The sequence below is a fragment of the Epinephelus fuscoguttatus genome, linkage group LG11 (genome assembly GCF_011397635.1).
Source record: "Epinephelus fuscoguttatus linkage group LG11, E.fuscoguttatus.final_Chr_v1".
Lineage (NCBI taxonomy): Eukaryota > Metazoa > Chordata > Actinopteri > Perciformes > Serranidae > Epinephelus > Epinephelus fuscoguttatus.
Window position 1 is genome coordinate 37,007,515 of NC_064762.1, and position 27,296 is coordinate 37,034,810.

At 42.4% G+C, this 27,296-nt stretch overlaps 1 protein-coding gene across 3 annotated transcripts in view; it reads left to right on the forward strand.

Moving 5' to 3' along the window:
• bach2b (BTB and CNC homology 1, basic leucine zipper transcription factor 2b) overlaps window positions 1-27,296 on the forward strand; it is a 136,014-nt gene that overhangs the window by 90,496 nt on the left and 18,222 nt on the right. For all 3 annotated transcript variants that reach the window (XM_049590432.1, XM_049590434.1, XM_049590435.1), the window contains one exon: window positions 21,652-23,163. In XM_049590432.1, coding sequence (XP_049446389.1) covers window positions 21,652-23,163 — 1,512 coding nt within the window. The remainder of the gene's footprint in view (window positions 1-21,651; window positions 23,164-27,296) is intronic.

Here is a 27,296-nt window from a genome sequence, read left to right on the forward strand (position 1 = left end):
CTATCCACCTTCACTAGAAAAAAAGGAAAAAAGCTCATTACCAGTTGTCTTATAAAAGTAGAATCACATGAATCAACACACACTTGGCCACAGCTCAGATAGTATATCTGCTGTCGCCTGTGTTCTAATGTCATTGCATTGACTTTGTCAAACTCCGTGATCAGAGCAATCATCTCAGATCCACAACCCACCCACACTAGTTTGTTGCTCCTGCTGTGATCTTGTCCTGTATTTTTAATATTCATTTGGAAGAAAAACATTTTAAATCTCTTCAGACTCTTGCACATCTGTAATTCAGTTTATCTGGACCGGACAATGGGAGGAAAAAAACTACATCGTTTCCATTTTGTTCTGGTGCAGTTTCTTATTCACTCTGACTTTTTACAAAAGCTCCAGGAGGAGTAACATGAAGTCACACCGACAGACTGTAAATTCATTTGCAAGACAATTTTGGTGACTGTCATCCTGCATCATAAGCATTATGTGGACCCACAGGGGAAATCAAATTCTGGTGACTGACAGCAAGTTCTGCTGCACCTTATGAGAATATTTATCCTCTCTAGTGTCAGAGAGAGCTCTCCGAAATGACTGATCATGAGTATTATTAATAAGGACTGTTGCATATCATTATTAGAGACGAACAGACAGACAGGACAAAGAAAAACAATTTTGCACCATGATGTGTGTCATTGCTTATTTCACTCACTTTTTATTAGAAAACTGCTTATTGTAAAAACACAATACAGGACACAAGCACAACAAACCTCTGTTTTCACTCCTTTTCATTCTCTGATTGACTAAAGTCCCAACACTTGAACTTTGCTTGCAAGCTCCGGCTAACGTTAGTAGCACAGTTGGCGCATTAGATAACGTGACTGCCGATTTTTATTGTCACCACAGAATGTAGTATTGTTATGATATATTGGCAAAGTCATCTTTTAAAATGTCTTTTTGTCATCTAATAACTTGCCCAGTAAGCTTCAGATCTGACAGGGGCATTTTGTGGTAAATGTATCCAGTACAGATCAAATAGTGTTAAGAAGGTTACTTGTGTTTTAGAAACATTTTGATTGTATAATAAACTATTTTGAGAAACATAAATCTAAACGTACGAGTGATAATATCATCTGTGTGGGTTTCCCATTGGCACCATGCAGTTTCCAAAAATCTCACCTTAACTCCATCTGCTCCTTTTTAGCTGTGACCAGCAGCTCTGTAGCTCACTCCACACATTTCATACACCAGGGCAATTCAAAGTGCTTTACAGAGCAATAAAATGTAATAAAGGATACAGATATACAATTAAAGAGAAAAGATATAATCAATCCATCAATCAATCAGTCAATTTTATTTATAAAGCCCAATATCACAAATCACAGTTTTCCTCACAGGGCCCTACAGCATACGACATCCCTCTGTCCTTAGGACCCTTGCATATAAAAGGTAAAAATAATTCTAAATAGTTTACAATAAAAAATAATCTCCATTAAAGGGGGCACAGTAGTGGTTTACTGCACAGAGGCATGTGGTAAATGCTGGTAAAACACAGTTGTTAAACTCACATAAGAGACACTATTACTATAATTATAATTAATTTAACTTACCTGAATATCAGTACCCTACAGTCAATAACACTATGATGTAATAGACTAGAATGTGTTAGTGAATTCCATGCGCTTTACAAGACATTGAAGCAGCACTAACGTTACTCCGCACCATTAGCCTATGTTTTGATGATGTGCTTGTAACCTCATGAACTACAGGTCCTTTTAGGCTCGCAACTTTTTCACCAGTGGCTAAACAATCTAACACAGTTTGGATGAAGCATCAGATACTTTTTGTTTACCCGGAAACATCCCTGAAATCACCATCGCCAAACCAACCAGACTCAAGTTAAACAAACAGTAATTTTAGCATGTGTAGAGCCAGCATATTTTCACATCTAACCGGGTAAAGTAAGGGTTCATTTTAACCAAACCAGAGTTGGTGATTGTTGGAACAGTAGAAAGTTGAAGAGGAAGATGGTTTTATGGGTTTTATTTTGTTTCTGCTGACTCTGAATGAAGTGTGTTTTATGATGATAAAATTACTGTTTATTTAGATGGAGTCTGGTGGGGATGATATTTGTCTTTAACAAAAAGTTGTATCTCTGTTCGGTTCATTACAATAATCTTGTCAGAGACTTACAGGAATAGTCTGAGCCCGTCAGTGACAAAAACATCACTTTTAGTGGATGGATATTGACGGTGCAAAAGTACCCTGAGTCTTAAGCTTACATTGCAGCCTGGTCGCTGCTCACGCTCAGTACTGGACCAAGTCACTGAGGGTGCTTTCACACCTGGAGTTGGGTTCATTTGGGGGCACCAGAGGGAAAAAAAATGATACACTGTTGCATTTTAGTTTTGGTTCAGTTCCTGTTCATGCTGACTTTTTGCAAACAAACCAAGAGGAGTAAACATGTCAGAGTCGATTATGAGATCTCAGACAAGCCACATAGCAACTGTGTACATGGTAGCAAATGCTTTGTTCTCCCCTTCGGCATAAAAGGATGTGACGTTTTGTGGTCGTTCTCACAAATACCGACTACATCTGTAACTTTTAAATATATTTACAGACTCACACACAATATTGTGGAAATATTGGTAATGAGCCAAATGACAGCTGAGGATGGAGCATAGATGCATGTACTCGTTTGTATACTATTACCCTCCAACTTTAATTTCACTGTTGATGTTTTAAGTTATTTTTGAATCTTTTTCTACTGCAGTGCGCTTTTCTGTCATTAGATACCATGTCAGTGCTGTTTGCTGGAGGATAAAGACTCAGTGAAGGGTGTGAGAAAGTGCATTATTGAGCCTATAAGGCTGCGATTGCCAATTAGCACCTGTCAGCTGCCACCACCACCGAGGTAGCATTTTGTGGCGAGATTAACGCCACCTCGGGCTCAGCGCTCATCAGGTTTAGCAACACCCCTCACTCTTGCTCACCTCAGCTCTCACACTGTCACTTTCAACCGATCCCCTTCGGAGCTCTTCCACTGAACACATGATGAAAGTACCCCTCTGACGTATTGATGTCACACAGCCACACTCACACATACACGTACATACATGTGCTGCTGTGAAAAGTGGGGCACATCCCGCATGTGCTGTGGAGTTGTGGCTGCTCGCTGGGGCCAGCGTGCATTAATAAAGAAGCGCCTGTCAAACGACTTTGTCACTGCGCTCATTGAAAAAGAAGTCACCGTCAGATTGTCGTCTTATGTAAAATGAGCATCAGGGGCTTTTTTCCTCTCTCCTTAACTCAAAGAAGCACTGCAGGGAACAGCTCCTGGATGCTCAAAGCAGCATCTCTTTTATTCACTCACTGCGTGCATGAATAATGCATGAACTGCTGTGTGTTTCAGGTGTGAGATGGAGTGTGGAAAGTAACATCTTTCAATGGCTGTTTCTTTAATGTGCCAGAGACAGAGTTACTCCCGTTGAGGTTTCAAGCAAGCCTTTTTCCCTTTGTCCATCCCTGTTCAATTTGACAACATTTCACATATTTTGGTATCATTCTATTTAAATGGCAAAACAACATAGAATGAATATAGTGGCTTTATTCTACATTTCAGAACACAGTTATTTTTACTATCACTAATCTAATCAATGTCAGTGTCAGAAAATAGTAAATAAGGCAGTTCCACAGGACCCAAAGTGACGTCTTGAATTAAAAGCAACTAATTGTCAGTTGAGTGAAGTGGTAATATTACAAATTCAAAACTCCTCAGTAATAAGTGGCAATCAGTGAGATGTGGAAAATCTTCAAAAGTGTTGACCAAATACCTCAATAATGATATTGTGACAATATTGGTGCTTTCAAAAACCATTTACATGATGAGATTTTTGATGATGAATTATCAGTAATGTGGCTATAATGACAGAGAGGGTAAAGGCAAATAGTAGAACAACTAGAGCAGTCCGGTGTGTGTTCACAAAATTACATCACCTTACTGTAATGTAGCCTGTAAACAACCCAATCCCCAGAAAAAATATTGGCATTGTATGCCACAGGTACGTTACATTGGCATGTAATTATTTAGTGGATACATTTTAACTTGAATGCCATGATTAATATGTGGTTAGATTTAGGCCTAAAAGCCACTTGGTTATGGTTTAGAAAATATGATTTTGTTTTAGATTAAAATACCCAGTTTTGAGGGCACAACCCCAACTGAAAAAGCAGTGAAGTCTGGGCAAGAAACTATCCCCACCAATAGGTTACTACAAAACACCTACATTTGGAGCCTAAAAAGCTAGTGAAATTAAACTGATGGGTCACTTATGAAACACCCACATTTAGAGATTAAAGCCAAAGGAATCACACCAGCAGGTCGCTACAAAACACCCAGATCCAGAGCCTAAAAAGCCACTAGGAAAACCGAGACAGGTTGCTACAAACACCCATGTTTAGAGCCTAAAAAGTCGCTGGAAACACACAGCTGGTTTTGTTGTTTGTTAACTGCAGCTTGGCAGGCATTTCACCTACGTGGCACGCCATCCACCATCTCGTCACTGTCTGATGACAAAGTCAGCTCATATACTACGCCACTTTAGAAACATTAATATGATGCATTTGAAACATTTGAATGTAACACATTTGTACTTTGCAGGAACATACAATGCCAATATTTTATTCTGGCAGGTGATCAATATAATATAGTCTTTTATCGTGATACTAATATAATATCGATATATTGCCCAGTACTATTAACAAGTAAAACTCATGCATTCAAAATCTTAATTAGTAATCAGTAAGTACATAAGCATTATCCAAAAAAAAAGTGCTTTACCAAAAGTAAAAGTAATTATTATGCAGAATGTCCTCTTCCAGAGTGTTGTATAATACAGTATATTTGTTCCTTATTACTGATGTAGTTATGTAAGAAACATTTAAGTGTTGTAGCTGCAGGTGTGAGCTCATTTTAACAGCTGTATATTGTTTTAATTTCTGTATTTTTGGATGTTAAGTCTTGATCTGTAAAGTAACTACAGTACAGCTGTGGAATTAATGTAGGATATTAAATGTAGTGGAGTATAAAAGGTGACATATAATCCAAGAGTAACAACAGACTGTCTTAGAAAAACAAGTCACTTTATTAATGCCTCTGCTTTTGACCATGGTAATCTATTCAAGGTGAAATTGTCCCTTAAATTGCATTATTCTGCCCTGTTCAGCAGGTTGTACATCTCTGTGTAACTGTCTAGACAATTGCCAGTCACAGCATGGAGGAATGTCACTTCACTGATGTGGCCAGTCAAGATTTTAAGGTCTGTGTCACCATTTGCTTTACGGTCAGTGACTAGCATGCTGACGCATCCCTGCCTCATGTCTGAATGTTGTCTTCTCTCTGATGACTGGGGGGAGGGCTGGGTCTGCTCAGCCCCCACTGGTCTGTGTCAGCTCAGAGAAGCAGCCTTGAGCTGCAGTTCAGGTCATGGAGTGTATTCCTTCAGCTGCTACTGAAGGCTGCCACCTATGTGTAAAGAAAAAAGGGAAAATTAAAAAGGCCTCGGCTGCCACTGGGGGGAAAAGGGGGGGAGGTTGGTGCGGATGAAATGTGAAACAAAGACCACCTCCCCCACAACCTTCATCACTCCTCCCTCATGGCCCCGCCGCCCCTGGAATAGCCGGGGCTGGCGCGGCTGAGTGACATCATCTATATCTAATGTGATTGTGGGCTTGCAGAGGGGCAGCCAGTTTCATCAAGGGGCTTTGTTGGCCATCACATCATGGGAACAAAACAATCCTGCTTTATCTCAGCGATGCTGTCCTCCGGGCCAGCCGACAGGGGGAAGGAACAGAAGAGCACAACGTCCGTGTTGGGCGAAGAAGGCTTCACACACACAGACACACACACACGCACAGTTTTTCTCTACATCATATTTCTTGTGAGTGTAAGAACAAAGGGGGATTCATAAGAATCAGCGTGCCACAAATACGAGCTAGGGAGAAGAATTTTAGAGAGAGCCCTCCACTGGAGAGGAGCAGTCATCACTGTGACAAACAGAAATGACCTCCATATAGTGGAACTGTACACAGCGCTATGACTCAGTCCTCACTGCCATGATTACAGCCGACTGCTGTCAGCAAGTTATTAGAGCAGCATGTGTCCTTTGTTCTCCATCATCCTCATGGAACATCATTCCTAAATTGGAGTAGAAACCTCATTTATTGTAGTAATTACATCAGTGAATAACTGTGTTTACTTGAATCAATCAAATAAACAGTCAGAGAGACATTCCAATGACTGTCTGCTGCACTGTCCACTTGTTTGCAGATCTGATATCCAGGTCGGGAGTACGCTGACTGGCTGGAATGATTGATTCCAGACCAGTGTGGGGACAGTTGAGGACTCCAGAATGTGGCGGAGTATCAGTGCTACCATTTTTGCTCTCCCCGAGTTTTATTCTGGAAAAAAAGGAGAGGGCAGCACTGTGATTCAGCAGAGTGCTGGTTTACAGACCTCAAACCACCTCCTGTTTGTCAGTTCTTTCCTTAGTCATGAGCCAGGGAACACAGCACATTTTTCATCTCGAAAGAAATAACACACACACACACACACACACACACACACACAAATCTGCACCCGGTTTTTTAAAGGAGAGCGGATCCACTTGTAGTGTCACAAAGGATTTGCTGTCATTTAGTTTAACAAGACTGAGAGTCTGAAGTGCTCTTTACACCACACAGTTTTGACGATGATGGCAAGTAGCCAAGAAAAAGACAATCAGGATTTTTATTGGTATTGTCTCATATTGATCGCAGTCCCTGAATTGAATCAAAATTGTATTGTGGCAGACTTTGTGATATTAGCAAAGTTTCATACACAGGCCAGTGTATGACACTCAGGATGTGTACCCATAGATCTGGTAACAACTCATTATAGATCAAAGTGTCAGTCAAGGGCAGGGTTGTTGTCAAGACCAATTTAATCAAGTTCAAGTAAAGTTCAATACCAGGTCCAGTTAAGTCCAAGTCAAGACCAAATCCAAAGACAGTCCAACCAATCAAGTCCAGAGCAACTCAAGGCCTGTTCAAGACCATAACAGGCAATAGTGTCTTCCCAATGCTAATATAGTGATTAATGAGTTAGGATGGACACAATTGATCTATATATACACACTATAGAAACACAATAACATCTCCCCAGAAACACATCTAAAATGTCAATGAGATAAATAATATTCCTGACATTACAATACTGAGTGAAGTTTGGAAAGAATGATGAACAGGCGATTCACCGCTTGCAGGTATAACTGGTAGAGGGAGGGTGGGCTGGTTTGTCTCAGCTAGCAGCAAAGTTAACAAGTATTTGCAGAATTTTGACATTCGTGCCAAAAGAAACTAAATACCATAGACATATACATAGATGCACTGAGTGCTTTTGGTCGTTGCTGCGATACATGACTGTAACAATTTGCTATTAGCCGAACTAGTGCGTTGTGCTTTTTTAAAACACAGCAGTGGTGGATGAGAGACTGTGGACAAAGCCGATTGAAGTAGCCCAAGTCCAAGACAATTACGAGTCCAACAAGGTACGAAACCAAGAAAAATGCCTTTAAAGAAGTGATCTCGAGACTGGACTGAAGTGCTACAGCCCCGATTGAGGGCAAAGAGTGGCTTACAGGAAAGGAAAGGCTCACCAAAATCCCAAAGAATCATCCTCTGGGGATCATAAATTTTAAATAAACAAATGAAACGGCAACTTAGCTGGTAGTTACCCAGATACAATGGTTTAGGCCAATCTGACAATGGGAGGCTGGCCTCATTAAAAAATGACAGCACTGGTTGCTCTTGCAAGTGCAAGGGACATATGTTTACATTTACCTGACTAGCAACCTCTTGCTACTGTGTGAATAATGAATGTACTCTCTTGGAAGCAAAGTCAAAGTAGCATGACGCTGTTGCAGCAGTACAAAAACCCCGGGGTAAGTCGCCTAAGCGTCAGACTAAGACGCAGCTGACAACATTGGTCTCTTAAAATAATGACCATGATTTGCCCTAACATCAACCCAGCAGTTCTAGCTATCTAAATTTAATTAGATCTTAGCCAAAAGCGGTGAAAGGTCAGAAAACACCCATAAAGGTCATTTTGGAAGCCATTGCCAAAAGTCCTATTTTGCTGTGAGAGTATTGGACATCAGGCAATGCTGCTTGTCAAGTAACTAAAAACTCTTGCTGCTCAGCGATAAGGAGAGAGATTGAGATAGACCAGAGACAGGTAAATGTAATGCTCTTGTGGTGGTTTACGAGGGTTGATGAGTGACATCCATCCACCACCTCAGGTGAAGCCGTTGATCGGTGCTCAACCTGCAAAATGCCGGCTAATCTGAGGGGGCCTCACACAGACTGGCCCCACACCGAGTGCCTGGCCAGGACACTATTACAGAAATACAGCCTATTTGACAGATGGTAGGAGCCAGGAACAGAGCCATGCCTTCCTTAAAGATGGGGGGTTGGGTGGTGGAAGATGAAGAGGGCGTTGGAGAGAGGAGAGAGGAGTGATACACCACGGTGGTAATACCAGCACTAACACCCAACCCCCTCGGTCCAGCAGGGGGGCTCTCTTTCACTGCCAACACAAGGGCACATCTCATGTCGTGAACTGACAGAGAAGATGCGGGGTCTTTGTCTGAGTGTGAGAGGCTGGGCAGAGGAGCACCTTGAGCAGCCAGCCTGCCGGGTGACAGCCTGCAGTGTGATCCCCATGTTTATGCTCTCCGTATTTAACCTCCAAACCCAGCACAGTTAAGCAGCAAATATCACCCTTAATGAAAGGAATACACAGACTTTCATCAGCTTGGGCTGGAAACCTGCTATGGAAGCATGGTGGACAAAACAAATTAAAGACACTAAGCTGAAAAACTCAGTGCTGATATTTGGTCAGAAACAAACAGCCCGAACACAATCTTCATGTGTCTTATACAGTGTGGAGGTGGGGTCATGTCCTCCCCAGTGTCTGGCCTGTACAATAAGCTGCACTGGGAGAGGATTAGGACGTACACTATCTGATTTAATCCACTGTCAGGGGGAGGTTTACTTACCCACAGCTCAGCGCCAGGAATGTCTGAGCTTCTGCTGTCACTGACTATGACACTTTCCTTACGTTAACAACTTGCTCAACAGCACAGTGAAAAGGCCCGTTTCCACTGAAGAAGTTCCTGGTACTATTTGGGGGGCAGGAACTACTATAGGAATGTCCTCTCGTTCGGCCCTCTCAACCGCCGTGTCTCCACTGAGAGAGTGAAGTACGAGGAAGGTTCCTGTAAAGTTACAGGCTGCCTCTGGATGTGACGTAATCATTGTGCGACCATTTTGGCCAGGGGACGTAGGGACGCCGTTAGCCGATAGTGGTGTCTGTAATAACTCACTAAATGGCCCGTGAAAAAAATATTTTTTCCAGCGGATGTCTTAGTTACAACATGATTGAGCTAACTGGAGTAGTTTCATGTCATATCCGATAACGGGAGGCTTTTAACAGATGACATCCTGATTTTAGCTTTGCTGCTGCTGTTAGCTGTCCCTGTCAGCTGATGCTTTCTAGACATCGTGATTTCCCATAACTGAATAAATACCACACATAGCAACACAAAACTGCTTTGCTAACTCAATCATGTTGTAACTAAAATATCTGCTGGAAAGAATATTTTTTTCACGGGCCATTTAGTGAGGTTTTTTTTTACACGGCGGCGAAAGCTATATGAACGAGCTAACCATCGTCTGCTGAGTGCCGGCTATTTTGTTGCTTTCTGTTGACGTCACATCCCTCCTTGAGTATATCCAGTCAGCACCAAGTAATCCCCAAGCCCCAGCCAGGAGTCTTTCGGGGCCGTTCTGAGTACCTACTCCGAGGCAGGGACTTGTTTAGCCCCCGTAAAAGTTCCGGAACTCTGTCCCACGGGGGTGGTTCCTGCGGTGGAGACACGCACCAAGAGCCCCGGCCCCGTAAAATTACCCCGAAGTTCCTGCGGTGGAAACGGGCCTAAAGTGTATTCACTGCACTCTGTGCCTTTTTTTTAACTGTTAATTCAGATTCAAATGTGTACCAAACCCTAAGTCTCATTTCCACTAAGCAGTCTGGTTCGGTTCAGACTGTCACACATTAGAACCATTATTTTTGCATCAAAAGTTGTGGATGGTACCAAGAAAACCACTCCATTCATTCCGATTTTTGTTACCCCTCCGATACCTAAAGCACACTGGTCCAGTACCAAAGATCAGGCTAGAAACACTCCTGTCCGTTGATTGTTCAGAGACACAGTTGTTTTGCTGACAATGAAGCAGCACTGTAGCATTTTCTAAATTCTCTTGTTTTTTTTCCAGCAGTATTTTTCTTTGCTGCCATGCAGCCTTTACTCAAACATAACTTGTCCCTTTCTTGAAGTAGACAGCCACATACTGAGAAGAAAGAACTTGAAACATTCAGTGTCCTCCATTGTGTGTGTTACGGGGCTACTACGCGGGAACAACAGTATGGGTTTATACGGGTTCTAAGGGTACTACACCATAAAGATTTGGTGGACATGCATCTTTACAGTACACATTCATCACCTTTACTGAACTGGGCTTAAATACTAGAGCCTCGGTCTTTTACCATCAGGCTGATATTGGCTTATCAAAGGTACTCTGTATAGTGGTGTGTGAATATTGATAGATATATTACAGCGTCTTTAAAGTGCTGCATTCATTGTATTTTGACCTTGTATTAAATTTGGTGTATTGGGGTTAGGTTTTATTCATAAAAAATTTTATTGACTAAAACTGTTTTTTTTTTTTTAATTTACTGACATCTTAGATTAAGATAGTTAAGATGTAAATTATCTTGCATCTGCACTTAATAACCAGATCTGCGGGGCCAAACATTTTTATTCACAGTGTTTGTGTTAAAATATGTTGTTTGCTGTTATATTGTTATTTGATTTTTAATTATGTATTTTTTTGTGAAAGATCAAAAATGCAAGATTTTGATAGACAGATAACTTTATTGCCCCCCTCAATTGAAATTTGTGTTTGGCTTCTTTCAAAACATCAATGGTACATACAGACACATAACATAATACACCATTAAAATGTACAGTTTAAAAATATTTATAATGCAATAATGTAAATAGACAGGGAGGAGCATGGAGTTATATAAACATTAAAAGAGAGCACAACTTGTAAAAGTAGTAGTGTTCCCTGATACAGTCACTCTGCGTTCATTGCCTGTATGGCATAGGGAATAAAAGACTTTTTATATTTGTTCCAACTGGTTCTTGGGCCTCTAAATCCACACCCAAACTGGAGCAGGTCAAACTGTTTGTGTAATGGATGTGAGGCACCAGCAGTTATATATTATATATTTCATATTCTTCAGAAACAATGTATAGACTCATATGGAAGTGATCTCTCTGAATCACCACCTATGACCTCATCTCTTTGTGTGGCGGTGCATTTATCTGCAGAGACTCTGTCCTCTGCCTGGATTTTCTTATTTTCCTTTTGTTTCCTGTGTTCGGGATGTTTATAGGTGTGTACCCCCACAGCCCTCAGGTGAGGTTATTAAAAGGTAGTGACTTGGTGCCAGACCATAAGCAGCAGGTATCCAAGCGACAGTGCAGAAAAAAGGCAAGTATAGCGAGGTGAAATGTCAAGAGATGTCGAGAGCATACTGTACCATACTCTTACATTTCACAGTTTGTCCTTACATCCAGCCAGCCACTGATTTCAGTTTATTTCATACCACAGCTTGCAGATTTTTAAAATACAGACATGTACAGGTGATCTATCACAGTGAACTTGTCTGAGTGGCCTAAGGTACATTGTTGCAGTAATAAAACTTTTGGCAACAACGAAAGCAGATACGTTCACTGTGATTGATCATGAAAGAAGTTTTGAGTCTTTGACAGTTTAGTTTTATATCGCACAGCAATGAGTGGAAAGAATGGCTGCTTGGAAGTAAGGAAAACCAATCAAATAAAAAAGATTTGATTTGTAAATTAAATGAAGGTGCAAAATCTCAGGTAAAAGTGGCGCTTTACCTACATCGAGCAGATTTCTAATGTTCTGTATGTAGCTTGTCATAACAGGTTCTACTTGACTTTTAGCTGGTAATGATACAGTGTGTCATCCATTTCTCAGTGTAATGTATTTTTAAGGACAGATAGTTACTGTACATCTGCTCCAGCTGTCTTTATAAAAGACTTTCCTTTGGCTCGAGAGCTTTTATATTCTGCGCCAAGCCTTTGTCCCTGCACATTTCCTGTCATCTCCTCAAGCATAACAGCTTAACCCACAATGGCGTCATGACAGGGTACAGTACTGCGCCTGTTCCATTTCCATTAGTGCTGTGACTCAGGCTCCTTTTTGTTTGTCTGCGAACACGGAGGTTAATGTCAGGTTACTCAGCAGATCTGATGTTGAAGCGTCGGCTGCTCCCTCCAATGGAGATGGAGTGTTTTCCCTTGCACTCCATTGTCATGCCATGCCATGTCCTCATTAGCATGCATGACATGCAGGAATTCACTGGAGCACATTTGCATAAATTAGCCCTCTCTTCTACGGAGGCGAAAGGCCGATGTAAGAGAGGAGTGCTGGGTGAGGGAACAGGGAGGGTGATTGAGGGAGGAAAGGGGAGGGCGGTGTAGTATTGCTCAGCCTGTTTATGAAAGGAGATTTGGCAGGCTTCCTAAAAATGTCATGCGAACTGTCCGGGTCTGTGATTGGCCGCTGCCTATAATTTCCTGCCCTGTAATTGTATCGCCTGTCCACTCCAGACGCAGAGCAGAGCTCTGTTAGCCTAAAATGGCCTCAATCTGTCACATTGATAAATTTGTCTCTTTGTCTTAACTCATACACTAAGTGCTGCTAACAGCTGAAATGCTTCAGATGTCATGGCAGTCAGCTAATGACCAGGAAACACTCTGTGTATCCTCCCCGTCCTCCCCTTCTTGCTTTAACAGTTTCCCTACGCTGTGACTGTCTCCCTTCCTCTTTCATTTTCCTCTGTGCTCCGTCCATCCTCTCTCAGTGTTTACCCCCACCTCTTCCCTCCCTCCATCCTGTGTCGCTCTCGTTACGCTTTCCTTCATTAGGCTGCTGTGCTGGTTGTAACAGTGGAGTAATCACATATGGTGCAGGGCACACATAAAGATGCGCTCCCGCAGGCAGCAGCTGCTGATACTAGCTGAAAATAGATCCCTGGTACGCTCAGCACTTTTCCTCCAGCAGCTTTGCTGTTTATCAGCAGCCCTGGATGCAGCCGGCCAGCCTCATTTAAGCTACCACTGCCTCACCATTACAGTCGCCATGGCCTGATCTACAGCAGCTAACACTGTGTGTGTATTTGAGTGTGTGTGCATGAAGAGATGCCGCTGGCAGTTATTTGAGTACACACTTGCTCAGGCTGCTGGAGGGTTTGTATTTTGTTCTTTTTGTGTGCTGTGTATGTGAATAAAATATCTTAAATTATACGTCAACACACAAATCAAATGCATTGCATTTATATCAATACAGAAGTCATATTGACTAAGAAGACAATTAATGGCAAGAAAGGAGCTGTCAGGGTTTCTTGAGATTTGCGACAAAACCTTTTTTGAGGAGGAGGGTTGATTGTACTTTTCAGTTAGGCTGGAAAAACATGTTTTAAAACACCAGAGTCTTGACTATTAAACCTTGTAATGGGCCAACCTCCCAGTTATCTATTTTTTTCTCGAAGAACATACATAATGGATGTCAGAGGTAAGATCTGATGGAGTTGCCGTCCTGCAGAGTTGACAAAAAGTGAGATATTTATTAATTTTATAGCAGTCATGTTGAGTAGCCATTTAGTGGCTTAGAGTTCTCTTAATGTTGACACGTCTGATGGCAATATCATTTAATGAATAAATCAAAAAATAGAAAGCTTGCCAGTTCTTGAGGAGCAATCCCGCCTTTTTGGAAACCAGGAAGTGAGACAGGAGTTCTTGTGATATAACTAACCCCTTTATGCCTGATTAAATGATGTTGACAAAAATCTGGGACACATCTTTAGAGGGCCAACATTTTCACAAAAACAGTACAGTTTAAAACAAAGATGATTATGGCAGTACATTTTCACACCAATGATATCAGTACCTATTGTTAGATTTAGATTTTGAAGGCTTTTAACACATTTTGTAATTAAGTTACATTACATTAAGTTGTGAATTATTATCCGAGTCTGACACAGCACAAGTTTAGAATTTAAAAAATGAAAGCAGATCAAAATATTTTATAAATCCTATTTATTTCATATATATATAAATCCTTTAAAAGTAATGTGACACCCCAAAAAATGGAATTAGTGTGTCTATAAGTTATAATATTAAGGCTTATTTGGTAGGACATATTTTGTCCCAATTCTCAAGTATGGGTGATAAACTCTGTGCTGTAAAAAACTAATACACAAAATTAAACATGGTATGAGGGTAAAGATGAATAACTTTATGGTTTTATCTAAGTTGATTAAAAGATGACATGTTCATTATCACCAATAATAAGCTAGTAGGTTCAGCTTGTGCAGTCTGTTTATTGCCCTGTTTCTTTAACCATTAGAGGCCATAGTAAATATGGCTGGAGTAAAGGAGGGTGCCAGGTGACATTACACTACTATAAAAAGTGACAAAGCCTGCGTACAGAGGAGTATAGGGTGGTGGATCGGTCAAACAAACAGGACTTTCACCCAGGTAACTGGGGTTTGTGACCCATGTGAAACCAAAAGTCAATGTTGACTGTTTTTAGCTGACTTATTTAAGTTCATCACATTCATGTTATGTCACGTTAGGTTACAAACATAGGTTATTTTAACCCAAACAACCATTTTTCTATGCCCAACCCCATAGTCTTGGAGCCTGAGAAAAAAAGAAAAAAAAAACAGAAAGTGAAACCTAAAAAAACTGCTCCCATGTACAACTGATAATAACTATTTAATGAGCTAATAACAGCCTTTTGAACCTACTAGTTGGTGCTCCCTCCTACCCATATTTATGAGGCTGATAACCACTGATAACGCTCATTCAACTGATAACATTCATTTATTTACAAATATGTCTCATTTTTTTACGGCTGCTAAAAAATGATGCATGTTGATAGCTTATTGCTCAGTCAGAGTACATTTTTTATAAAGTGGCACTGTGAAGGTGTTCAGACAGACTGTGAGGCAAATTCTCACCTCATGTTATTGACGCAAACTTACTGCTGGACTGTTTGTGCAGTCTGTTTATTGAGTGTGTGTGTGTAAGTGTGAGACAGCTTAGAACTCAGCCAGGAGACTACGTTTCTTTTTCCACCCATCTCTCTCTCCTTTTTCTCCTTGTCTCCATACCATCATGAATTAAAGCCTCAGGATAAGTTAGAATTTTTCAAGTCTGAAGTTGAAACAATTTTAGATCAGTTTTATTTTGCATCACCTACAGTGAATATGCATGTGTGGGCTTACAGTACACCTTTTGTAGGCTGTTTAAAGAGGAATGCCCGAAGTAAAGTACAGTAGCTACAGAGTTACAGGGATGCAAAAGCATTGTTCGCTTTATATCCTCTCAGGAAAATCATCTTTTAAAGGGACACTACACCTTTTTTTACACTTGAAGATCAGTTTATTCATCATGAGGAGTACAACTCATCCTATGTTGGATAATGTCTTCTGTGGCTCTGAAGGAACTTTGTCAAGTATAAAAAAAACCTGATGATGTCATCTGCTTTGACTTGGAGAAGCAAACTTAGGGCATGGAGTATATCCTGCAGAGGGTCCAGTGAAAAGATGCTTTTGGTTTCACTGTAAAAAATACAGAATCCCGTGTTTTTGGGGGACTGATCCAGGTAGAAACTAAAGGCCTTTGCATATCTGTTTTGGGGTTTTTTTTGTGAAATTTGCATGTTATTTTTTTTTAAGTTTTGTATGTGTCATTTGGACTATACACAGAGCACAAATACTACTGTCGCATTGCAAATAAAGGCATCAAGCAATCACATTATGCCTATACTTATGAGGATTATGAAACAACAACCCAAAGGCTCTATAGTCCGAACACGTCATAACTGAAGGGAACTTAAATTCACTCAGGGCATTTCACTAAAAGGAAACTCAATAAAATAGCTTATGGTAGCTTAGGCTATACAACAACTTATATGACAACTATATACAACAACTTACTTCAGACAGGTTTCCAGACACTGCTCTGGGTCATTACAATATACCTCACTGTTGGTAGTTCTCTTGCATCCTAAGTGTCGCAACTGTCACAAATCTGAATCATCACTGGTATGGATACTTCTCATGAAAAACATTTGCACAGTCTTAAAGGTTAGCCTGCCTGTCGTAGACTGCTTCCTCAAGGCAGGAATTTAATGCCATTATTCTGCCCTGCCATGTCTTGTAAAAGGTACAATCATGGAATGGGGGGACAGAGTTGTCTCCCCTTGAAGCTAGCATCAGAGGTAGTAACAGTGCCGAAACAATGCCTGTAGCCAGCAGGATGGGATCATGGCTGACATGGGTGTGACGTTTTGACGTCCTTTGTGTTATGCATGTGATCCACAGTGGAAGATTTAAAAAAGTAGCAGTTGGTAGCTAACTCAAAGAAGAAGAACAGCACACAAAAATGTCTGCAAATTGAAAAAACAAAACCAAACAAACAATGAGGTCTGGGAGCTTCTTACCCTCTGAGCAAAGGATGAGATCAGCTGTCAGGGATGATAAATAATTGCCATTGCCATGTTATGCCATTGTTATTGTTTATAAATTGCTGTTGACGCATATGTTATAGGTCGCAATAGAGGCTGACGCTGTTGGGTTACATGTCACGGCCATTACTCTTCTTTTGATTTAGCAATGCCAGCATGCTGTCTAAAATGATACACATAATGGTGCTGTTGTTTGATTCTGTGTAAATAGGCAAAGGTGGCATAAAGATGGGACTTCATAGTGTCTCTGTAGTGCAATCTTTGTGTAAAAAGGGCTACAGCCTCTGCTGCACAGATTTTGCCCATTCTTTTTCTAATGAGTCTCGGAAGTTTTCCAGTTTTATGGATGTGCAAAAGTAGATCTCTGGGGTACCCCTTTAATGCAGAAATAAAATGATTGAATTATTATCATTAAGATCATTAAACTAGCAACATGATTTGGAAGATAAAAGCACTTGCAGTTGATCATCACATCATTTACAGTGAAAAAGAGCATGATACTCAATGAATTCATGTATAGAAATGCATGTGTGTGTGTGTGTGTGTGTGTGTGTGTGTGTGTGTGTGTGTGTGTGTGTGTTCCTGAGCAGTGCTGCAGCAGTAGTGTAGTGGATGTGCTGCGCTCATCAGTAGAGCGGATAGTCCAGTCAAAGCCTCTACCCTCCCCCCAATCCGTCACACTCAGACACACACACACACACACACACACACACACACACACACACACACACACACACACACACACGCACGCACACACTCCCACCCACCCATTTACCCCAGCACAAGCACACACACACACACACACACACACACACTCATACACACCATCCCCCCTCACAGATATGGAGTCAGCAGCTTCCTCTTAACAATGACTGATATGCCTGGTGCTGTTGGACTGTCTGTTCGCCAGAGCTCACTGCAAGGTGCTTTAGACCAGAGGCATGCTACGTAGGAGGCTGCAGCCTGTGGATGTGCTGGGTTAACACAAGATGGATGGAGGTTCAACTGCAGTGCACCCGGCAGATCCAAAAAATACAGAAATATCTCATATTAAGTGTTTATATCAGTCCCATCACACATTGTACACTGTATGCAAACAGATGTGTATTTAGCATATCACACATCTGTTATGGTATATGGTGCTGGTATGATGTGCATCATAAACATTTGTCTGTCTGTAGTCATAACACTGCAAATAAGAAATACAGCAGATGAGATGAATACCAGAATTAAGTTTTAAACCCAAAATGAGACCAAAAGCAAATACATCTAATTATTCAAGTGTAAATTTACATGTCTTTTTATAGCATGGATTATTAGAAGTGGTCACCACTACAGTGTGAAATAAGTAAATGTAGATAATAAGGCCATAAGTAGTGACTTCTAAACCCATCTTGGAAATATTTTAAGGCTGTCATGGGCCACTTGAAAGAAATACTGAGAGATTTGACAGCTGTTGCTGTCAAGAAGAAGCGGCTCACTTCACAGTGCTGTGATTACAGTAAGAAACACGTTTATTTATAGCTCTTCAAGAGGGAATCACAGATTTTAGTGGCTTCTAATAAGCAACACTGGTTCATGGAAGAGAACAATGTGTAATGGAGGAACAACACAATAAATGAACAGTGGAATAAGTTACACGGGTAATATCATTTATGTGACCCTCTTGAAAACAAAACCATATGTCCGAATATGATACATTTATTTTTTACATTTGCAATGGCCCTCAGTCACCAGATCTCAACACAGATGTACACCTATGGAAGATTTTGGAGTGACGGGTTACCAACATCAAAACACAAATAAGGGAATATCTTTATCTTATCACAGGTAGTATCATCTGACCACAGTCTAAAGCCAGCCTCAGTTCAGTACAGTTGTTCTGACACATTACCTCGCAGATCAGTTTGGCTGAAAGTCAGGTTGGATTTTTTTACAGTTTAAAGCTGCAATTCTCATATCTGTTCTTTAATCACATAATCCCCATCTGTATTTTGGGGTCATGTTTCATTCAAATTGGCACAGACACGTCCTCCATTGTGCTGTTGAGCTCTGAGCCTCGAGCATGTATGATCTCTAATTTCACATAGAAAGTTTGGAAGTCAACAAGGAAGAAGTCAATTAAACGTTGGCTCTGCTAGGTTTAAACCTTTGAAAAAACGAAAAGCAGCAACCTAATGCACATGCTTATTCATTTTCCTGAAAATCCACAAAACCAGATGATTTAATACATTCTTAGACTCACTCTGATGACCTCAAGCTATTTTTGACTGACATATTTGTGTTTCCTCATGCATACTGCTTAGTTGTTTTTCCAGGCGGAAAAATCCACAGAGCAAATTCTGTGGTTTTTGAAGCTTGATTACTAAAGATTTTACTAGTGGGGTGTCTGGCAGGGACCGCTGGAACTCTGGAAGCTGCTGCAGCGCTCACACAGTGTGTACCGTTGCACCTAGGGTAATTCGTCTTCTTGTTTCCCCCAACAAAGGCAGCAAAACAATCAGTAAACAGTGGGCTCATTAAAACCACATTGTAGCCTCTGTTAAGTCTTGTAAGAAAAACTTTACATCACTCAGCCCCTGAAAAGGTGCTTTGTAGAGCAAACAATACTGTCTCCAATTCAAAGTGAACACACTGCAATTGTGCTCACACCTTTTCTCTGTGTGTGGTTTGATTGCATTCCCCCGAGCACCTAACAGTAATGTGTTTGTCACCAGAGAATAACCAGGATAAAGCAGCAGGGGTTGGGTGCTAGAGCCTGAGTAAAGTGATGAATGCAACCTAGTGTGAACCCTCATGCTGATCTCCAAACAGCAGACGAGCCTCGCATTAAAGCCGGCTCCTCTGGCTCTTTTCTCTCGTCTGTGTGCTCTGTGACAACAGCAGCAGAGGGCGGCCTGGACTTCTGCAGGCTCAGGAGTTTACCTAATTATCTGGCATTAAGTCTAAATGGAAGGCTTCCCTCTATCATCCCTCGCCACATGGCCACAACAGGGATAAGCCGTAGTCTTACAAACCATTAGGCTTTACAGGCACTTGACCTGAGGATGCAGGGCCACTGACAGAAAGTGAGGCTGTGGGGCCGTGTCCTGATCAAGGCACTTAGAGAACAGTGTACTGCTGGACACATTTATGTCAGTGTTGTGAACGTAAAACTCCAAAAGGAAAGCAAAGCAGTTTTAACCAGTGGTGGGACCAGGTCATCGGTTTGTAAATCACAAGGAAATCTCAAGTCTTTAAACTCAAGTTCCAAGTCCTAAACTTAGAGTTCTGAGTCCTAAAGAAGTCATAATGTGCTCTCCCAATGTAATGCTATTTTAACAACAGAGTAATAGTACAACAAATTTACAAGTGCACAGTGGCCCGGGTTCAACTCCAGCCTGTGGCCCTTTGCTGCATGTCCCTCCCTCTCTCTCTCCCTCTTTCACACTTCAATATCCTATCAATTAAAGGCAAAAATGCCCATAAAAATATCTAAAAAAAAAAGATTTAAACAAAAAGGAGTGCTGACATTGCACTTTCATTCAGTACTATTAAACAGTACCACAACAGAATGGATTTTGTATGTTTCTGTCCTGTCTTACTGTATTGAAAAATGTCTACATTCTCTTCTCATATTAGCATTTGGCAAAGGTGTCAAGGATTTTCAAGTCAAAAGGCTCAAGGCCAAGTGAAGTCATGAGTCACTGATGTTAAAGTCCAAGATGAGTTGCAAGTCATTTTTTTCAAGTCGAGTCTAAAGTCGTCAAACCTGTGACTTGAGTCTGACTCAAGTTCAAGTCATATAACTTGAGTCCACGCATCTGGTTTAAACTGAAGGTCTGAAGTATAATAGGGGCTGAGTATCAAACCTCAATATTTTCTTCACAGCGCTAGCAGTTTACCGCCAAGTGTCAAATTCTGGCAGTGATTGTGTGATTAGATTCATAATCTTGTTCACTTATTCTTCGATTAAAAGACGTTTTCGGACCGTACAGTTCCGAACCTTTGAGGGCTTGCATCCGCTCCGATTTAACCAGTATTGCATTTGCTTTGTTTGACCAGTCAATGGACACTTATGACATCTGGATCAGTTACTGTATACTTCCATCACTCGTGGTTCCTCTTGTGCTGGGAGACTATCTATTCAAAAATAGGAGCCAAAAGTGTTCCGACGTTCTGAGAACCGTTATTCCAAATTCTTGCGGTGTGGGCACAACAAAAAGGGGGCTCTTAGAACTAGGTTGTTAGAACTATGAAAAAGTTCTTCTGAAAAACATGTAAGTAGAGTTAAAAAACAATATCTAACTTTGGCTTTCCTTGGTAAATTAAAAATGTGTTTCTCATGTCAAATAGCCTAAGTACCAAAATATCAATGATCAAAAAGTGTTAGCATGGTATTAGTGTCAAACCTCTTTGAACTAACGGCAAACCTCAGTGCTGAGGCTAAAACTCAAAACCCCACCCTACCCAAAAGGTCTTTGCTGTTTCTTTTTTTAAGAATTATCACCACTTGGCCCTCCAGCAATGTACAGCAGACACAGATTCCTGCCACCAACATGTAACTGAGTGAATATAAAACAGCACTCATACTTCAATGTCTTGCCCTAAGTAAGGGTTTTGCAAGTGCAAAGCAGTGACTGGAGTGGGTGTGGGCAAAACCAATGATATGACCACAGAGCAGACAGTGGTAGACTGCTGGAATGTCCCACAGGTTGTTATTATGAACATGAGGCTGGTCACACAACCTGCCAACATCCCCCGAGCACCAGATCTTATTTACTGCTGTATAGAATGTTCAGTGCTGACCTGATAAAAAGATTAACCGGTACTTTACAGTGTTTGTTTATGGTCGTTGGAGCTGTCGGGTTGTCTCACCACACTCCAAGTGCTCTGAACAATGGCTGTGCTGATGGTAATGCTGGCAATTTCCCTGTTTTTTTGCAGGTCACTGCCAGGGGATTCGCTCCATTGTTGCAGTTTGCCTACACTGCTAAGCTGTTACTCAGCAGAGAAAACATCCAGGAGGTCATCCGCTGTGCCGAATTCTTGCGCATGCACAACCTCGAGGACTCATGCTTTCGCTTCCTGGAAGCTCAGCTGCGCAGCGAGGAGGATGGCTTGCTGCTCTGCCACAAGGTGGCGGCAGAGGTGAACAACTCAGAGGATGAGAGCATGCAGTCAGAGGCGGAAAGGCCCACTTCCCCGAAGGCGCGACGGCGTGCTGACGCCCTCACCTCCTTCGGACACCCTGACGATGATCGGCTATCAATGGCTATGCCCAGTAACTTCGCAGATGGCCGGCTGGACTTTGATCGGCACGGAGCGTCAGACCTGCCGCGATGCCCCAAGTACAGGAAATACCAGTGGGCTTGCAACAAGCACAATAATGACACCTCCTCACACACCAGTACCTCAGGTTTTCCAAGCACATTAAAGGAGAGCAGCGTTAGTGGGGCAGTGCCAGGTCAGGGCAGGCTGCCTTTGGCACAGATCAAAGTTGAACCACAGGCAGAGGAAGAGGCCGTCTCATTGTGCCTGTCAGGGGACGAGCAGGACGTCAGGGATAAGGACAGTGTGACAGCCATGGAAATGGATAACCCCATGTCTGTGGAAAGAACCAAGAGAACCAAGTCCCCTTCTTGCCTCCGAGCCTTCTTCAAGAAAGGGGCGGACCTCCCCAGTCTGCCCAACACATCACAGCAGCTATTCGCCAACAGACTTGTCTGCCCCCAGGACAAAGGAAACTCTCAGGGAGATCATAAAAAAGACTTCAGGCCTTTCACTGGGGAGCTGGGACTGTCTGTTACATCCCCAAAGGACGTTGATGGTTTCCCTGCAGGGTTGTCCCTCAAGTCCGCTTCCTGTGATGGGGTCTGCAAACAGGAAGTTGAGCTAGATCGCCGTAGTGTCATATTTTCCTCAGGGGCCTGCAACCGTCTGGGAACCCCAGCACATTCCTACCCTGGTGGGAACTCTTTGGAGATGGAGCTCTCTGAGCACATGCCAAAGAGCCTGTGGGCTGGAGCCAGCCAGTCCCTCCCCACCTCCCAGACCTATTCTCCCAGCACCACCTCCACTGAGCCCCCACTCCTGTGCCGCCCACGACCCAACACCAGCTGCCCAGTGCCAATCAAAGTGTGCCCGCGCTCGCCGCCTTGTGAGACACGCACCAGGACTTCCAGCTCCTGCTCTTCATACTCATATGCGGAGGACGGCAGCGGAGGATCTCCCTGCAGCCTGCCCCAGTTTGAGTTCTCCTCCTCTCCATGCTCCAACGTGGCACGCTGCCTCAATGTGGACCAGCAGGAGCAAAGTGTGGGCGGGGATCCCCTTTTTAACCAGGTGCGGCCCAAGATCAAATGTGAGCAGTCCTATGGCACCAACTCCAGCGACGAGTCAGGCTCCTTCTCAGAGGGAGACAGCGAGTCCTGCCATGTACAAGAGCGAGGGCCAGAGGTGAGTGTAAAACACTGTCTTTAGCATGTAACACACAATGTAGCCATTACATTCAATTCCGCCATGGCTAATTATATTGCAGTGCCCTGCTCTCCAGGTCTGCATTAGCAGTCATTAAATCATCATGTAATTGAAGCAGGAGTGTTCAGTACAAGATTTACAGCATCACCAAAGGGCACAGATGTGCTTTGATATTATTAATCTGCTTTATGCACTGCTGGAGATCTGTGTAATGAGTCTGAATATGTGAGCCCAAATGCACCAGGACAGTCAAAATGCAGGAGGCTGTGGTGCTGTTTTAAAGACTGTGACTGGTTCATCATCTTAGCTGAGAGTTGCATGTATGTATGAAAAGCACTGCAGGCAATTGAAGGCTCAGGATTCTCCCAGGGTAGAACTGCCCTCTGAAGTGATTCCCTCTGGCTCTATCTGTCTCCCTGCCAGTGCCAGCTAGCCTTACTAGCTCATTTTATTCCAGCAGAAACACTGACATCTATAATCCGCCTCTATAAATATGCATATGCTAATTCTCAGTGAGGCCTCGCTGACTTCTGACATTCCTGATCTATGGACAATTAGCGGTGAAGGTGTGCGGTGCATTGCAAAGGGATTACAACCAACACATTACAGCAGTGATGTGCCATGGCCATAAAGTTTTTATGGCTGGCGGTTGCAGTGAGTTGAATGTGAGTGGGCGGGAGGTTCAGCTTGGTCTCATGACGGGACTGCAGCGCAGCTCTACAGTGCTGACAAGGATGAATAGCCAATCCTGTAATCATCCTCCCCTAATCCACCTGGGCAGACGTCCTCCAAGCTGCAGACTAGACGACTGTTGTTGTTTACTAGGTAAAGATCAGTGAGGGACCCTCTAATTCACACATGGAGCACAGCGCAGGTGTAATAATATCAAAATGAGCAGATTTCCCACCTGAGGGGAAGCGGAAGGCATTAAAATCAATTTGCAAAGAATAGCTTTGCTTCCTTGCAGCGCTGCTGTTTGCTCATTTTAGTGATTAAAATTTCCCTCCACATCTCAGGCCTTTCACTGCCGTTGCTGTCAGGTGAAAACCTTGTATCTACATAAATGTCTCTCAAATTCTGGAAAAAGGAGCTCTTTTTGTGTCCCTGGTTGGGATTTGAAACGCTATTACAGTAAATTATACATGCTACAATCAGTTATGAGGTTTTCACATGACACTAGCATTGTCATATGTCTGTCTTTAGACCGTGACATCACATGTTGGCTGTTGCAGAGCTTGAACTTGCGACCTTTTGGCTCCATGAGGCTCCTCGTTACCACCAGGCCATCTCCACTCTTGTGATGTTGCATTCAGCGACGTTTGCTTGAGGTGCAGGCAGAATTATTTTAGATAAGCTCAGTGGAGAGGGACTGCTCTAAGTGCACAGAAATGGAGAGAGATAGAAAGTGGTGCGTTGCCATGGCGATCAGATTCAAAGAGCAAGTGAGAGTGTTGCAAGGGTTGGAGCTACATGACGGGATTGTGCTTTTCCGTGGAAAGAATTCAGTTGGACAAACAGAGCTGCAAGATAAAGAGGCTCAGCAGTAATGTGTAATCATTACCTTTGCAGCGCGGCACACAACACCCATCGCCATTAGATTTATGGGCCTTTGAAGGGCCTGCCGAATGTGCCACTGTAAATTATGTGGGATTGATATACAGCGCTGAGCTATCAAGCGAGAGAGCAGCCCAAAAAATGACTGGGAGACATTTCAGTTCCCTTTGTCATTTCTTTGTGTGGGTATGACTGTGTTTATATATGTATGTGTCAGCCATTGTTGGCGCTCCATTACTCCACACAATATCCTCTGTCAAATCTCTGTTGACTTACACAGGGTTATCTGCCAGCTTTCCACTCACTATCACAGGCTGTTGATAAGATCCTTCATGAATGAATGTTTCCCAGGTCTGCCTGTTCTACAGTTTATTGCACCAGTGTTATAGTGGGGGTCACAGAGAGGTAGTTACATAGTGAAGCTCAGTGTTAGGTTACTCTCCCTTGGCCTTTATGTGGTGAAGAAGTGCTACCTCATGCTTCCTGGGCCACTCATTTTTCCTACCACCCCTCTCTGTAATCCGGCCGTACAAACAAACATGGAGAAGGCTGGCCTCGTTGTGTTTGCAGAGTAAATGGCAGAGGGGGAAAGCAGCTTTGGTATAAATAGCTGCTGCCCTGGACTGTGAACTGGACACAGTGAATCCCAACGAGGAAGGAAGTCGTTAAAGTGCAGGGCAGTTCGACCAAAGCCTAGTCATTCAAGGTAGCCAGAGTCACTTGAGGTCTCTGGGCAGCTCCTGCTCTGTGGTTATGGGCTGTTGCGTTCATGTGAGCCACATCTGAGAACCATCAGCAGCTTCACGCAGCAGACAGCTCAAAGTCTGCTTAAAAGAGATACACAGAAACGTTTGAAAGAAGATAAACACATTCCTCTCTTACAAATGAAAAGTTAGACCCAAAATTGGACCCAAGTGAAACGCTTTAAGGGGACTGTATTGTCCCACTGTGGTTTAGATCAAGCTCTGAGTAGATTATATTACTGTACTTGTTATGACAGCAGTAATGTATACTGCTGACTTACTGCTTATAAGCAGTGATGGCATTAACTATTCAACCTATATTTAAATTAATTCAAAATAATTTCAACTCTTTTGCCATGGCTTCCCAGCAGAACCATATGACAGGTCTAAAGTCAGTGAGGAAACCAGCAGCACCTCAATTGAGAATGTATCCTGCATCTCTACACAGCATTTGTACCTCAGTCTGTCTCCTTCTCTCTTTGAGCTCCCAGTTGCAGTGTAGGCGTTGAGCTCATTCTAGCGTATCGTCTGGCCACAGCGGTGAAAGTATTGATCTCAGAGCGAGTGGGAGGAATGAGGAAGTAGTCCTGATACATCAGCACATTGTTTGTTTGTGTTTTTTGTTATCAGGCAAAACATGAAATAGAAAGAACGTGTGACAGGAAGCGCACAGACCTTAATATCAGTTCTGCTACCATTGCACAATGCCAGAGAACCTTTGCTCTACTCTAGATATGATGTGGCTGTGGTCTGAGTCCAATCTGCCATTCATAATGTTAGCTACGGAGATGTTTAGCCTACTGGTTTTAGTCACATGCAATAGTGATAATAATGTGTGCATAAGATGTCAGATGAAATCTACTAGCTGGTGCCTTTTTTTCAAGTGATGTTCCCCTTTCATCCCTGGACACTATGGGTCATTTATTGAAGAAATGTGACAAAAATGATCAGAGTTACCTAGAAAATAGGTGTTCTTGGTGATTATAGCTCTTATGTATAGCATAGTAAATGTAGAAATACAGTGTTTTTGAAATGATGTAATGGATTGCAAACACATGGCATCAAAACTGTGATGATAAGTGTGCCTAAATGGGAGCAGATTTGGGAACAGTGGCTGTTAAAGTCCAAAAATGAAAAAGCAAGGGAGTCTTGTCTGCACACTCTGTGATAAGTGAAAGGAGATTTCTTCAGACTAACATCAGAGGAATGTTTGCCCATTCATTTCTCTCTTAAATCTGTATTTAACAAGGGCGTTGCATATAAAAATGTTCTTATGGTAACAAAAAAAGCCTTATTTTATAGCCTACGGAGTACGCCGAGGGAGACTTGTTCAAATTGAGCAAGAGGAGTGCTGTTTACCCAAGCATTTTACTTTGAAATCTATATTTATCTAGCTTGATGCATTTACAAAAAAATGTAGTATCAAGGTAATGAGATACAGTGCCTCTTCATTACCCCCCAAATCGCCCCTGGAGCATACGCTGCATTGCTCCAGAGTGCTGAGTTGAGTGGGACAAATATAGAGACCAAACAGGAGATATTTTTTGTGCTCTTATTTGTAGCTTCTGCAGAAAAGAAGATAGTGTGTGTGTGTGTGTGTGTGTGTGTGTGTGTGTGTGTGTGTGTGTGTGTGTGTGTGTGTGTGTGTGTGTGTGTGATCAGGATGGAGAGGAGATCCCCAGGTTGCTGCTCCAGCTGGGTTACAGCATACAGTAGAACGTGGGCCCTCAGGGCCAGCTGGGGCACAGAAACAACTCTATTCCTTATGCAGGGCCTTCCATCCTGTGGTAGTCCTGGAAGAATGGAGACATTTAG